This window comes from Mobula birostris, chromosome 3 (genome assembly GCF_030028105.1).
Source record: "Mobula birostris isolate sMobBir1 chromosome 3, sMobBir1.hap1, whole genome shotgun sequence".
NCBI lineage: Eukaryota > Metazoa > Chordata > Chondrichthyes > Myliobatiformes > Myliobatidae > Mobula > Mobula birostris.
In genome coordinates this window covers 14503560-14517487 of record NC_092372.1, presented here as the reverse complement: position 1 = coordinate 14517487, position 13928 = coordinate 14503560, and the positions used below count along the sequence as shown (strand labels likewise).

The 13928-nt window shown below is 43.0% G+C and overlaps 1 protein-coding gene across 1 annotated transcript in view; it reads left to right on the top strand.

The window, feature by feature from the left end:
- nars1 (asparaginyl-tRNA synthetase 1) overlaps positions 1-13701 on the top strand; it is a 35315-nt gene extending 21614 nt beyond the window's left edge. Inside the window, exons 11-15 of the mRNA XM_072252240.1 lie at positions 31-166; positions 310-423; positions 3558-3689; positions 6680-6811; positions 12637-13701. Of these exons, the coding sequence (XP_072108341.1) occupies positions 31-166; positions 310-423; positions 3558-3689; positions 6680-6811; positions 12637-12768 (646 nt within the window). The 3' untranslated portion in view covers positions 12769-13701. The remainder of the gene's footprint in view (positions 1-30; positions 167-309; positions 424-3557; positions 3690-6679; positions 6812-12636) is intronic.
- The last annotated feature ends 227 nt before the right edge of the window (positions 13702-13928 follow it).

The window sequence follows — 13928 nt, the reverse complement described above, 5'->3', positions numbered from 1 at the left end:
TGGTGGTACTTTTTCTTTTAAAATGTTCAGATACACTCATGTTGAGGCAGAGTGTCCGTTCATTACTTTTGATGAGCTTCTTGACCGTTTGGAATACCTTGTTTGTGATGTGGTTGACCGCGTCCTCAAGTCACCTCATGGGGAGGTTATGCTTGAACTGCATCCAGTAAGTGAACCAGATATGTTTTGTGTTCAGAGAGTTTTTATATTAACAGTTCCAAAATAACCTTTCCAAAATTAGTGCACACTGACTCTTTTTCAAATGTGTCTGAATCTTTCATTTTAAAAATTGTAATATTTTAAAATCAGGATTTCAAGCCTCCGAAGCGACCTTTCAAAAGAATGAACTACACTGAGGCCATCACTTGGCTGAAAGAACATAACATTAAGAAAGATGATGGAACTTTCTATGAATTTGGAGAGGTATGTTTTTAATCTAGTGTTTGATCAAAATGTAGAGAAAGGGGAAGTGCTTCTAAAGGTGAAATTGATTAAATACTAACTGCACGAAGCACTGCTGAGCATGTGGGATTCTTATTCAAAAGTCATTTCTGAAATTATTCTTAAAATTATGTTTTCCTTATTCATGTTTCTTCAGAACACGGTGTAAAAGATTTGTGTGATAACCCTAAACCATTCAACAGAGTTACAAACTACTTTAGATTGTAAACTCAATGCTTTGCTTTACACTCTTGGAATAAGTAAACATTTCATTTGCTAATTTGGTGTTTAGCATATAGTCAACATGGCTTTGAGGGGCAGGCCATGCTTCTTCAAGCTTGATTGAATTCTTCGAGGATGTGACAAAGCATAGTGATGGCAGAGTAGTGGACGTGGTATATATAGACTTCGGTAAGGTGTTTGAGGTTTCCTGTGGTTGACTCATTCCGAAAGTCAAGAGGCATGGGATACAGAATTGGCTTGCCTGCAGAAAGCAGAAAGCGATTGTAGATGGAATGTAATCTTGGAGGTCGGTGACCAGTGGGTCAGTCCCTTAGGGATCAGTTCTGGGACACCTGCTCTTTGTGGTTTTTATAAATTATTTGGAGTAGTAAGTGGAAAGGTGGGTTCATAAGTTGACTGATGACAAGAAGGTTGGTGGAATTGTGTATAGTCAGGAGGGTTGTCATAGCTAGCAACAGGACATTGACAGAATGCATCTGGCTGAGAAGTGGCAGGTGAAGTTCAATGCAGGTCAAAATGTGAAGGTCGAACTTGAAGGCAGGAGGCACAGGGGGATCTTGAGATCCACATGCATAGATCCCACAGATTTGCCATGCAAGTTGATAGGGTTGTTAAGAAGACATATGATCTGTTAGCCTTCATTAGTCAGGTTATTGTGATCAAGAGCTACATGGTAATGTTTCAGCTCTCTAAAATTCTGGTTTGACCACATTTGGAATATTGTGTTCAGTTGTGGTCCCCACGTTATAGGAAGGATCTGAAAGCTTTAGTGAAGATAGTTTGAGTGAGCTAGAGCTTTTTTCTTTGGAGCAAAGAAGGATAAGAGGTGACTTGATACAAATGTTTAAGATGATAAGAGGCGTACATGGAGCGGTACCTGAAATGGCTAATAGGAGGGGGCATAATTTTAAGGTGATTGGAGGAGAGTGCAAGGGGGATATTGGAGGTAGGTTCTTTACACAGAGGGTGTTGAGTGTGTGGAGTACACTACCAAGGGCGATAGTAGAGGCAGATAATTTATGGGCATTTAAGAAACTCTTAGATATGGCATGGAGCCAGTCTGTCCCGATCAAAATCACACAAAATAGCAATAAAAAAAATGAGTAACCAGAAACACACAACATGAACCGGAGTACCTAATCCACAAACTGCATTGATTAAACCTTGCTCAAGACTCCAGCATCATCCTCTGGCAGAATAGAGGGGTGGAGAGACAGAGACTGGCCAAAACACAGGCACCTTTCTTCAGCAAGCAGTGAGAGAGAGAGATAACAGACAGCACTGAACCCCCGCTCACTTTCCATTCTCGTCCTTGGTTTCCGTGTTGATAGTTTCATTGGAGTCGATCATGGGCTTGTGCTCAGAATCCAGGCGTCTCGGCCTCCAGACTGCACATTCAGCTCAAAACTTCACAAGCTCTTTCGGAGACAGCAAAGCACCGGATGACTCAATCGGCCCATAAACATGCCATCAACATGCAAGTCATAGGTTCCAATGGTAGCTGAAATATATTTGGAAAAAGTAAAAGAAATGGTTTTGTGAACTGTCTGAAGGGCATCACCATCCTTCTACATCTGGGTGTGATGGTATAAGACAATTTGCCACCACACTTTTGTGGCAGAAATGAGGATCTTGAACTACACCTTGGGCACAATAGATAAGATGGTTACAGACAGACAAGTGGAGATCTTCATTGCTTCCGTAAACGGCAGCAGGCGTTTGGGCTATAAGTGCGTAAATCCAGATTAGGAAAACCATACCCTCTATTTGCGTACGTAACTGTGAGCTTAAGATCTACTATATCAAACTGTGAAATTGAATTTAAGAGATCAGGTAAATTTGTGCAAGAATCTGGCCATAAATTTAATTGTTAAAACTCAGCTAGTTCACTGAAATCCTTCAGAGATATGGACCTGTCGCGTTCAGTTTGACTTCATTTCAATTTGTATTTAAGCCTCAAAGGAAACTATCATAATAGTACCCTTTCACCTGAAGAAAGAGTAATTTTAAACAATGCATGTAAACTGTTTGATGAAGCCACATTTAACTTTTGTGTAATTTGTTCATTGGTTGAGTGGTTCAAAGATAAACATGCAAACGTAGTTTATTCTAAAACCCCAGTTAAGTCTTCTAAATTACATTTAATTAAGAGTCAAGGATCATCTTTATTAGTCATTTACATATGCAGGTATTAACAATTTGCTGCGGTGTTCTGGTCAGCAGACATGCAGCAAAAAAACAACATTCAAAAATTATAAAAGAATTATATTAAAGTAAAGCTAGAAGTACTGATATGGAATAAAATGTGCATAAATACATAAATACCGGCATGTATTTGCAATGTAAACAGCATTATAAATGTGGTTTAGTGTTTACTGTGCAGTGCCCCGACTGCGTAATAGGTAGAGGGGTAAGGGGGCAACTAGAATGGTTGGTCAGATTAACTGCCTGGGTGAGGAAACTTTTAAAATGATAAGAAATAATAGCCTTGTAGCACTTTCCGGAAGGGGCTTTTGGAAAGGGTGGGTTGCAGGGTGAAAAGTATCAGCGATCATTTTTCCAGTCAGCTTCGTTGTCCTGGAGTGATGGTGAACTGCAGCCAATGACCTTTTCTGCTGACCTGCCAGTTTGCTGTAGATCTTGTGTATTGTGAGAAGATGCTGCACCAAACCAGACAGTAATGGCTGATATGAGGATTCTCTCTGAGAATTGCACCAGTATATTCTGGGGAAGATAGAATTTTAACTCCCATTGTCTGATGTTGTTTATCTCAGTTAATGGGAAAAGTGCTTTGACATCAGCTGTTGCTTTACTGGAACTGTTTTATACAGAAGGTGAATTGAACGATAATCTTTTTTTTCTTTTTGTCACAGGATATCCCTGAGGCTCCAGAGAGACTGATGACTGATACAATCAATGAGCCAATACTCCTTTGTCGTTTTCCAGCTGAAATCAAATCCTTCTACATGCAGCGCTGTGCGGAGGATCGCCGGCTCACTGAATCTGTAAGAACATTTACAAGATCGCAAAATTATAAAGCAGCCATAGAGAACATCCAAAAATTACTATGTTCAAATGTCAAATTTATAGAGCCTTCCACATGATAAAATAATTCAAATGTACTTCATGAACAAATATTAGAAAACCGCCCTTGGGCCAACTAAGAATAATACAGAGACCTGGGTTTTGAGGAGGACTGATCTTGAAGCATTAACAGTAGGTATTATAGACTTTGGCACATTTATGAATAATAGTTTAGTCAGAAATTGTGAGATACAAAAGAAGGGGTGCAAGAGACACTGAGTGATTGAGGTCTTCGTCAGTCAGGGTTGACCATGGATCTTGCATCCTAGCTGTCTAGGTATGCATGCCAGGGCAGTACAATATGGAGAGCAAGTTGTTGCCCATGTAGCAAGCTCCCCCCCTCGATGCATCTGATGAACCCAAAAGAACGGCAGAGACTGATACAGTTTGGCACCAGCAGCGTTGCAGGAGTTGCCAGTCAGTGTAGAACTGACTTGGGGACTCCAGCTCCAGATTTTTCCCTCAGGGTTTACTCCTGAAGCCTTCCCCATGCAAGACAGCGGAGGCTTGAGATCAGAGTTTTCCTTTCCAGCCGTGGCAGACGAGTTCCATCTGCCCAAAGTGACTGGTTTTAAGGTGCCAGTAACCACCTTTGCCCCTTCTCATGTCAGTAGAAATGGTTTCACTAAGCTTAGCAGCCAAGCCACACATGAAGGCCTGGAATTGGACTTGGTTGTCAAAGGCTATTTGAAGCGTGCACTGTTGGGAACATTTAATAGGTAGTGGAAGCTCATCCCCACTACCTTCCCCCTGGGTATAACTATCTTCAGGGACCAAGAGACAGAGTAAGAGTATAGGGCTTGGGCTAGGAAACAGCAGTGTATTAGTAGACATACAATGTGCTGGAGAAACTCAGCTGGTCAGGCAGCATCTACGAAAAGGAACAGAGAGTTGACATTTCAGACCGAGACCTATACTGAGATAGAGAAATGGTTCTCTATCTTGAAGACTGTAAGATATAGGAGTAGAATTAGGCCATTTGGCCCGTTGAGTCTGCTTCACCCTTTAATTATGGCTGATCCTTTTTTCCTGCTCCTCAACCCCATTTCCCAACTGTCTCCCTGTAACCTTTTGATGCCATGTCCAATCAAGAGCCTATCAATCTCTGCGTTAAATAAATCCAGTGACCTGGCCTCCACATCTGCACGTGGCAACAAATTCCACAAATTCACCACCCTCTGGCTAAAGAAATTTCTCTGCATCTGTTTTGAATGGACACCCCTCTATTCTCAGACTGTGCCCTCTAGTCCTAGACCCTCCCACTGTGGGAAACATCCTTTCCACATCTACTCTGTCTAGTCCTTCCAACATTCAAAAGGTTTTAATGAGATCTCCCCCCCTCCCCCCATCCTCCTAAATTCCAGTGAGTACAGATTCTCGTATGATAATCCTTTCATTGCTGGAATCATTCTTGTGAACCTTCACTGGACCCTTTCCATTGCCAGCACATCTCTTCTAAGATAAGGAGCCAAAACTGTTCACAGTACTCAAGGTGAGGACTCACCAGTGCCTTATAAAGCCTCAGCATCACATACCTGCTCTCAAAGTAGACCCTATCTAGTTTATCATTTAGTCTCAATTTGATATTTAGGGGTCACCATTTACCTTGGTTCCCCTGGCATTAACATCTGGTGTTGCATTGGTGATCTGCACCAGCTAGAAATTGGTAATTTGTAAATTGGCTAATTAGTCGCTACTCCTACTATGCTGTGGGTTCTTCTATCCAAAATAGCTCATCATTGTTTACACAAGAGATTCTTCAGATGCTGAAAATCCAGTGCAACGCACACATACTCTCAAAGTGCTGGAAGAATTCAGCAGGCCAGGCAGCATCTATGGGAGAGGAATAACAGTTGTTCTTGTTTATAATCAGCATTATTTACCGGTCATATGTGCTTTTGGATGGTCGTGTAGGTGAGATAGTTCTGTCTTTTGGGGCGGGGGGGGGGGGGAGAGAAAATATTTATGAAGATAAAAGCCAAAAATAAACAGATGGAAGAACCGAGCTAGTCAAACATCGTAGATTCGTAGAAACATGGAACGCTACAGCACAGAAACAGGCCTTTCAGCCCATTTAATCTGTTTTAAGTTTAAGGCATCCGTTAGTCTTGCGAGACCATGGATCTGCGCCTGGAAAGTCTTCACTCTCCAGGGCGCAGGCTTGGGCAAGGTTGTATGGAAGACCAGCAGTTGCCCATGCTGCAAGTCTCCCCTCTCCACGACACCAATGTTGTCCAAGGGAAGGGCGTTAGGACCCATACAGCTTGGCACCAGTGTCGTCGCAGAGCAATGTGTGATTAAATGCCTTGCTCAAGGACTAAACGTTGCCTCGGCTGGGGCTCGAATTCACGACCTTCAGGTTGCTAGTCCAATGCCTTAACCACTTGGTCACATGCCCACGATATTTAATCTGTACCAAACTATTAATCTGCCAAGTCCCATCAATCTGCAGCTAGACCATAGTCCTCCATAACCCTCCCATCCATGTACCTATCATAAATCTCTCTTCAACTTTGAAATCGTCCCTGCATCCGGTGCTTCCACTGGCAACTCGTTCCACACTCTCACCACCCTTTGAGTGAAGAAGATCGCCCCCTCTTGTTCCCTTTAAACATTTCACTTTTCACCTCTAGTTCTAGTCTCACCCAACTTCAGTGGGAAAATCCTGCTTGCATTTACCCTATCTATACCCCTCATAATTCTGTATATCTCTATCAAAACCCCCCTCATTCTCCAATTGTTCTATGCTCCAGATTTCAGCGTCTCTGGTCTCCTGTACTTTTGTTTGAAATTAACTGATTTCGTAATGAAATGGCTTTACAATAAATTCTTGATATAAAATGCAAATGCTGGAGATCTTGTGATATTAAAAAGTTGTTAACAAATATCTTTCCTTTGTATTGGTGGTGAGGTTGACGTGCTGATGCCAAATGTTGGTGAGATTGTAGGAGGATCAATGCGTATCTGGGACAGCAAGGAGCTCTTGGATGGCTACGATCGTGAAGGCATTGACCCTACTCCATACTATTGGTACACTGACCAAGTAAGTTGGACCATTTTGAGAAGACTAGAATATAAAAGCAACCATGTATTGCTGAAGTTTTGTAAGGCATTGGTTATACCACACTTGAAGTTTTTTTGAGGAGTTTTGGGCCCTTATCTGGCCCAAAGTAGGTCCAGAAGACGTTTGCAAGAATGATCTCAGAAATGAAAGGCTTAACATATGAGTAGTGTTTGATGACTCTGGGCTGTACTCGCTGGAGTTTAGAAAAACGAAGGGAATCTCATAGGCTGTACCCCTTGACAATAAGTACTCCTGTTTGAGTACTGCTGGGGGGGACAGCCTACCTGAGGGAAGCAACAGTGGCCGTACCTCTGGCACAGAGTCCAGCCCTGTGGCTCAGAAGGGTAGGGAAAGGAAGAGGAGGATAGTAGTGATAGGGGACTCTATAGTTAGAGGGTCAGACAGGCGATTCTGTGGACACAGGAAAGAAACTGGGATGGTAGTTTGCCTCCCAGGTGCCAGGGTCCGGATGTTTCAGATCGTGTCCAAAATATCCTGCAGTGGGAGGGAGTACAGCCAGAGGTCGTGGTACATATTGGTGCCAATGACATAGATAGAAAAGGGAAGAGGTCCTGAAAAAAGACTACAGGGTGTTAGGAAGGAAGTTGAGAAGCAGGACCACAAAGGTAGTAATCTCGGGATTACTGCCTGTGCCACGTGACAGTGGGAATAGGAATAGAATGAGGTGGAGGATAAATGCGTGGCTGAGGGATTGGAGCAGGGGGCAGTGATTCAGATTTCTGGATCATTGGGACCTCTTCTAGGGCAGGTGTGACCTGTACAAAAAGGACGGGTTGCACTTGAATCCCAGGGGGACCAATATCCTGGTGGGGAGGCTGGCTAAGGCTATTGGGGAGAGTTTAAACTAGAATTGCTGGGGGGTGGGAACTGAACTGAAGAGACTGGGGAAGAGGAAATTGGCTCACAAATAGAGAAAGCTTGTAGACAGTGTGAGAGGGAGGATAGGCAGGTGATAGAGAAGGGATGTGCTCAGACCAAAGGTTTGATATGTGTCTATTTTAATGCAAGGAGTATTGTGAACAAAGCAGATGAGCTTAGAGTGTGGATCAGTACTTGGAGCTATGATGTGGTGGCCATTACAGAGACTTGGATGGCTCAGGCACAGGAATGGTTACTTCAAGTGCCGGGTTTTAGATGTTTCAGAAAGGACAAGGAGGGAGGCAAAAAAGGTGGGGGCGTGGCACTGTTGATTAGAGATAGTGTCACGGCTGCAGAAAAGGTGGACATCATGGAGAGATTGTCTACGGAGTCTGTGTGGATGGAGGTTAGAAACAGGAAGGGGTCAATAACTTTACTGGATGTTTTTTATAGGCCGCCCAATAGTAACAGGGATATCGAGGAGCAGATAGGGGAAACAGATCCTGGAACACAGGGATATCGAGGAGCAGATAGGGGAAACAGATCCTGGAACACAGGGATATCGAGGAGCAGATAGGGGAAACAGATCCTGGAAAGATGTAATAATAAGAGTTATCGTGATGGGAGATTTTAATTCCCCAAATATCAATTGGCAACTCCCTAGAGCAAGGGGTTTAGATGGGGTGGAATTTGTTAGGTGTGTTCAGGAAGGTTTCTTGACACAATATGTAGATAAGCCTACAAGAAGAGAGACTGTACTTGATTTGGTATTGGGAAATGAACCTGGTCAGGTGTTGGATATAGAATTATGATCACTATCTCCTTTACAATAACATTGGAGAGAGATAGGAACGGACAAGTTAGAAAAGTGTTTAATTGGAGTAAGGGGAATTATGAAGCTACCAAGCAGGAAATTGGGAACAGATGTTCTCAGGGAAAAGTACGAAAGAAATGTGGCAAATGTTTAGGGGATATTTGTGTTGAGTTCTGCATAGGTACGTTCCAAATAGACAGGAAAGTTACAGTAGGGTACAGGAACTGTGGTGTACAAAGGCTGTAATAAATCTAGTCAAAAAGAAAAGAAAAGCTTACAGAATGCTCAGAGAGCTAGATAATGTTAGAGATCTCAAAGATTATAAGGCTAATGGGAAGGAGCTTAAAAAGGAAATTAGAGCCAGAAGGGGCCATGAGAAGGCCTTGGTGGGCAGGATTAAGGAAAATCCCTAGGCATACTGCAAGTATGTGAAGAGCAGGAGGATAAGACGTGAAAGAATAGGACCTAATAAGTGTGACAGTGGGAAGGTGTGTCGAACCGGAGGAAATAGCAGGGATATTCACTATAGAAAAGGATCTTGGTTATTGTAGTGCTGAATTGCAGCGGACTGAAAAGTTTGAGCATGTAGATATTAAGAAAAAGGATGTGCTGGAGCTTTTGGAAAGCATCAAGTTGGATAAGTTGCTGGGACCAGATGAGATGTACCCCAGGCTACTGTGGGAGGCGAGGGAGGAGATTGCTGAGCCTCTGGCAATGATCTTTGAATCATCAATGGGGAGGGGAGAGGTTCCAGAGGATTGAAGGGTTGCAGATGTTGTTCCCTTATTCAAGAAAGGGAGTAGAGATAGCCCAGGAAATTATAGACCAGTGAGTCTTACTTCAGTGGTTGGTAAGTTGATGGAGAAGATCCTGAGAGGCAGGATTTATGAACATTTGGAGAGGTATAATATGATTAGGAATAGTCAGCATGGCTTTGTGAAAAACCGGCCATACCTTATGAGCCTGATTGAATGTTTTGAAGATGTGACTAAACACATTGATGAAGGAAGAGCAGTAGATGTAGTGTATATGGATTCCAGCAAGGCATTTGATAAGGTACCCTATGCAAGGCTTATTGAGAAAGTAAGGAGGCATGGGATCCAAGGGGACATTGCTTTGTGGATCCAGAACTGGCTTGCCCACAGAAGGCAAAGAGTGGTTGTAGACGGGTTATATTCTGCATGGAGGCCGGTGACCAGTGGTGTGCCTCAGGGAACTGTTCTGGGACCCTTACTCTTCGTGATTTTTATAAATGACCTGGATGAGGAAGTGGAGGGATGGGTTAGTAAATTTGCTGATGACACAAAGGTTGGGGTTGTTGTGGATAGTGTGGAGGGCTGTCAGAGGTTACAGCGGGACATTGATAGGATGCAAAACTGGGCTGAGAAGTGGCAGATGGAATTCAACCCAGATAAGTGTGAAGTGGTTCATTTTGGTAGGTCAAATATGGCAGAATATAGTATTAATGGTAAGACTCTTGGCAGTGTGGAGGATCAGAGGGATCTTGGGGTGCTAGTGCATAGGACGCTCAAAGCAGCTGCGCAGGTTGACACTGTGGTTAAGAAGACATACGGTGTATTGGCCTTCGTTAATCATGGAATTCAATTTAGGAGCCGAGAGGTAATGTTGCATCTATATAGGACCCTGGTCAGACCCCACTTGGAGTACTGTGCTCAGTTCTGGTTGCCTCACTACAGGAAGGATGTGGAAACCATAGAAAGGGTGCAGGGGAGATCTACAAGGATGTTGCCTGGATTGGGGAGCATGCCTTATGAAAACAGGTTGAGTGAACTCGGCCTTTTCTCCTTGGAGCGACAGAGGATGAGAGGTGACCTGATAGAGGTGTATAAGATGATGAGAGGCATTGATTGTGTGGCTAGTCAGAGGCTTTTTCCCAGGGCTGAAATGGTTGCCACAAGAGGGCACAGGTTTAAGGTGCTGCAGAGTAGGCACAGAGGAGATGTCAGGGCTAAGTTTTTTACTCAGTGGTGAGTGCATGGAATGGGCTGCTGGCAACAGTGGTGGGGGCGGATACGATAGGGTCTTTTAAGAGACTCTTGGATAGGTAAATGCAGCTTAGAAAAATAGAGGGCTATGGGGAAGTGTAGTAATTTCTGAGGTTCGACACAACTTTGTGGGCCGAAGGGCCTGTATTTGCTGTAGGTTTTCTATGTTTCTAAACATTGTATGTTGAAGTGCCTAGACAGTGAATGTGGGGAGAATGTTTCCTATGGTGGAGGAGTCCAGGACCACAAGGCACAGCCTCGGAATAGAAGGAGGTCCCTGTAGAACAGAGGTGAGGAGGAATTTCTTTAGCCAGAGAGTGATGAATCTGTGGAATTGATTGCCAGGAGTGGCTGAGGCCAAGTCCTTGAGTATATTTAAAGTAGAGTTTGATAGGTTCTTGATTAGCCAGGGCATCAAAGGTTACAGAGAGAAGGTTTGAAAGGAATAAACCATCCATGATGGAATTGTGGAGCAGACCCCTAGACCAAATGGACATACTCTGCTGCTATGTTTTATGATCTTATTTGATTAGCTATCAAACATGATCCCTCATGTAAAGTTATCCACTTTGGTGTCAAAAATAGGAAAATAGATTATTATCTGAATGGTGGCCGATTAGGAAAAGGGGAGGTGCAACGAGACCTGGGTGTCATTATACACCAGTCATTGAAAGTGGGCATGCAGGTACAGCAGGCGGTGAAAAAGGCGAATGGTATGCTGGCATTTATAGCGGGAGGATTTGAGTACAGGAGCAGGGAGGTACTACTGCAGTTGTACAAGGCCTTGGTGAGACCACACATGGAGTATTGTGTGCAGTTTTGGTCCCCTAATCTGAGGAAAGACATCCTTGCCATAGAGGGAGTACAGAGAAGGTTCACCAGATTGATTCCTGGGATGGCAGGACTTTCATATGAAGAAAGCCTGGATGAACTGGGCTTGTACTCGTTGGAATTTAGAAGATTGAGGGGGGATCTGATTGAAACGTATAAGATCCTAAAGGGATTGGACAGGCTAGATGTAGGAAGATTGTTCCCGATGTTGGGGAAGTCCAGAACGAGGGGTCACAGTTTGAGGATAGAGGGGAAGCCTTTTAGGACCGAGATTAGGAAAAACTTCTTCACACAGAGAGTGGTGAATCTGTGGAATTCTCTGCCTCAGGAAACAGTTGAGGCCAGTTCATTGGCTATATTTAAGAGGGAGGATATGGCCCTTGTGGCTACGGGGGTCAGGGGGTATGGAGGGAAGGCTGGGGCGGGGTTCTGAGTTGGATGATCAGCCATGATCATAATAAATGGCGGTGCAGGCTCGAAGGGCCGAATGGCCTACTCCTGCACCTATTTTCTATGTTTCTATGTTTCACACAGGATGACTTCTAGGATAGCAATTTTAAAATTATTTTAATTTTGTTGCCCATTTTGAGCTATTTTCGGAGTCCCTACAGCTAGTCCTGGTGTAACTACCCGCTACCTTGTATTGCTTGGCAAAGAACCAGCAAAAAAACTTGAGAACTACCTGGCCAGAATGAATTAACATTGCATTCTGAAGTGTATTTCTTAACCAGAAGCAATATTGAGAAGGGAATTGCTATTTTATTTTGAATCATGTAAAACATATTGAGTAGTAGAGCACAGAAACAAGTTCTTGAGCCAATGGTGTCTCCACTGACCAGAATTTGTATCAAATCTAATCCCATCTGTCTGGGTATGGTCTATATCCCTCCATTATCTGACTAGTCATGTGCTAAATGCCTCTTAAACATTGCTTTCATCTCTACTTCTATCTGTCTTACTGACACCAAACATTGTCTGTTTTAAAGAAAAAAGATATTGGCTCACAAATGTTTTTTTAATCTTCCCCCCCCTCAAGTTAAATCTACACCCTGTAGCATTTGACATTTCCACCCTGGGAAAAAAATATAAGAATGCCGTACACCTTCTCTACAACTCCATCTATGTGTTGCCACTTTCAGGGAGTTATGGACTTGGCACTCCAAGGTCTCTCTGTATTTCAGTGCTCTTAAAAGTCCTGCCACTTACTTCATACTTTCCTCCTTACATTTGACCTTTCATTGTGAACTCATTTTTGGCATTTCTTTTCCTTCTAGCGTAAATATGGCACCTGTCCTCACGGTGGATATGGATTGGGGCTGGAAAGGTTCTTAACATGGCTTCTGAACAGACACCATATACGGGATGTATGTTTGTACCCACGCTTCGTTCAACGTTGCAAACCATAACATCTGCTGGTTTGAGCACTGGAAAATAAATTCCATTTTCTTTATCTCTTGCATGAAATCAAGCATTTGGAAATCCTCGGATCTTAGAAACAAATTTTCTATAATGATTTTGTCAGCTATATGCTTCATTCTGGCTATCAGTACTTCAAAAATTCCTTAAACTATTGGGGATCTAGATAATTTGTCATTGCCGAGCCTCGCCGCTATGTAACTGTAATTTTCAGACTGGATTTGTTTATATTTCATCCCAACAATAAATTACCTAAGGAATATTCTACTTTGGATTTTATTTTTGTGAATTATCCTGTTCGACTGCAGTCATTGCTATATTTGTACAGTTAATTACTGAAACCTGATGCTGCGTAACATACATTCAGTAGCCATTTTATTAGGTACCTCCTTACCAAATAAAGTGACTACAGAGTGTACGTTTGTGGTTTTCTGCTGCTGTAGCCCATCCACGTCAAGGTTAGAGATGCTCTTCTGCACACCACTGTTGTTATCAGTTATGAGTTACTGTCGCCTTCCTGTCAGCTTGAACCAGTCTGGCCATTCTCCTCGGACCTTTCTCATTAACAAGCCTTTTTTTTTCCCACAGAACTGCTGCTCACTGGACTTTTGTTTTATTTTTTGCACCATTCTCTGTAAACCCCAGAGACTATTGTGCGTGAAAATCCCAGGAGAGCAGCAGTTTTTGAGATACCCAAACCAACGTATCTGGCACCAATGATCATTCCACGGTCAAAGTCAGCTGGATTTCATTTCTCATTCTGATGTTTGGTCTGAACAACAATTGAATCTCGACTATATCTATATGCTTTTATGTATTGACTTGCTGCCACATGATTTGCTGATTAGTTATTTGCATGTACAGGTGTACCTAATAAAGTGGCCACTGAATGTATAAAAGCTATAACATGGATTTGTCTGAAACATTTATGAAATTTGCCATCTTCCTTACATTCCAATAGTATAAATTCAACCACAAGTTAAAGAAGCGGAGAGCCACAATAGTGCGGCGGTTATCACGATGCTATTAAAACAGTGCATCAGGGTTCAAACTTGGCGTCTTCTGGAAGGAGTCTCCATGCATCCTCCCCATGTAATGCATTGTTTTTCCCTGGGTGCTCCAGTTTCATCCCACAGTCCAAAGGCACACT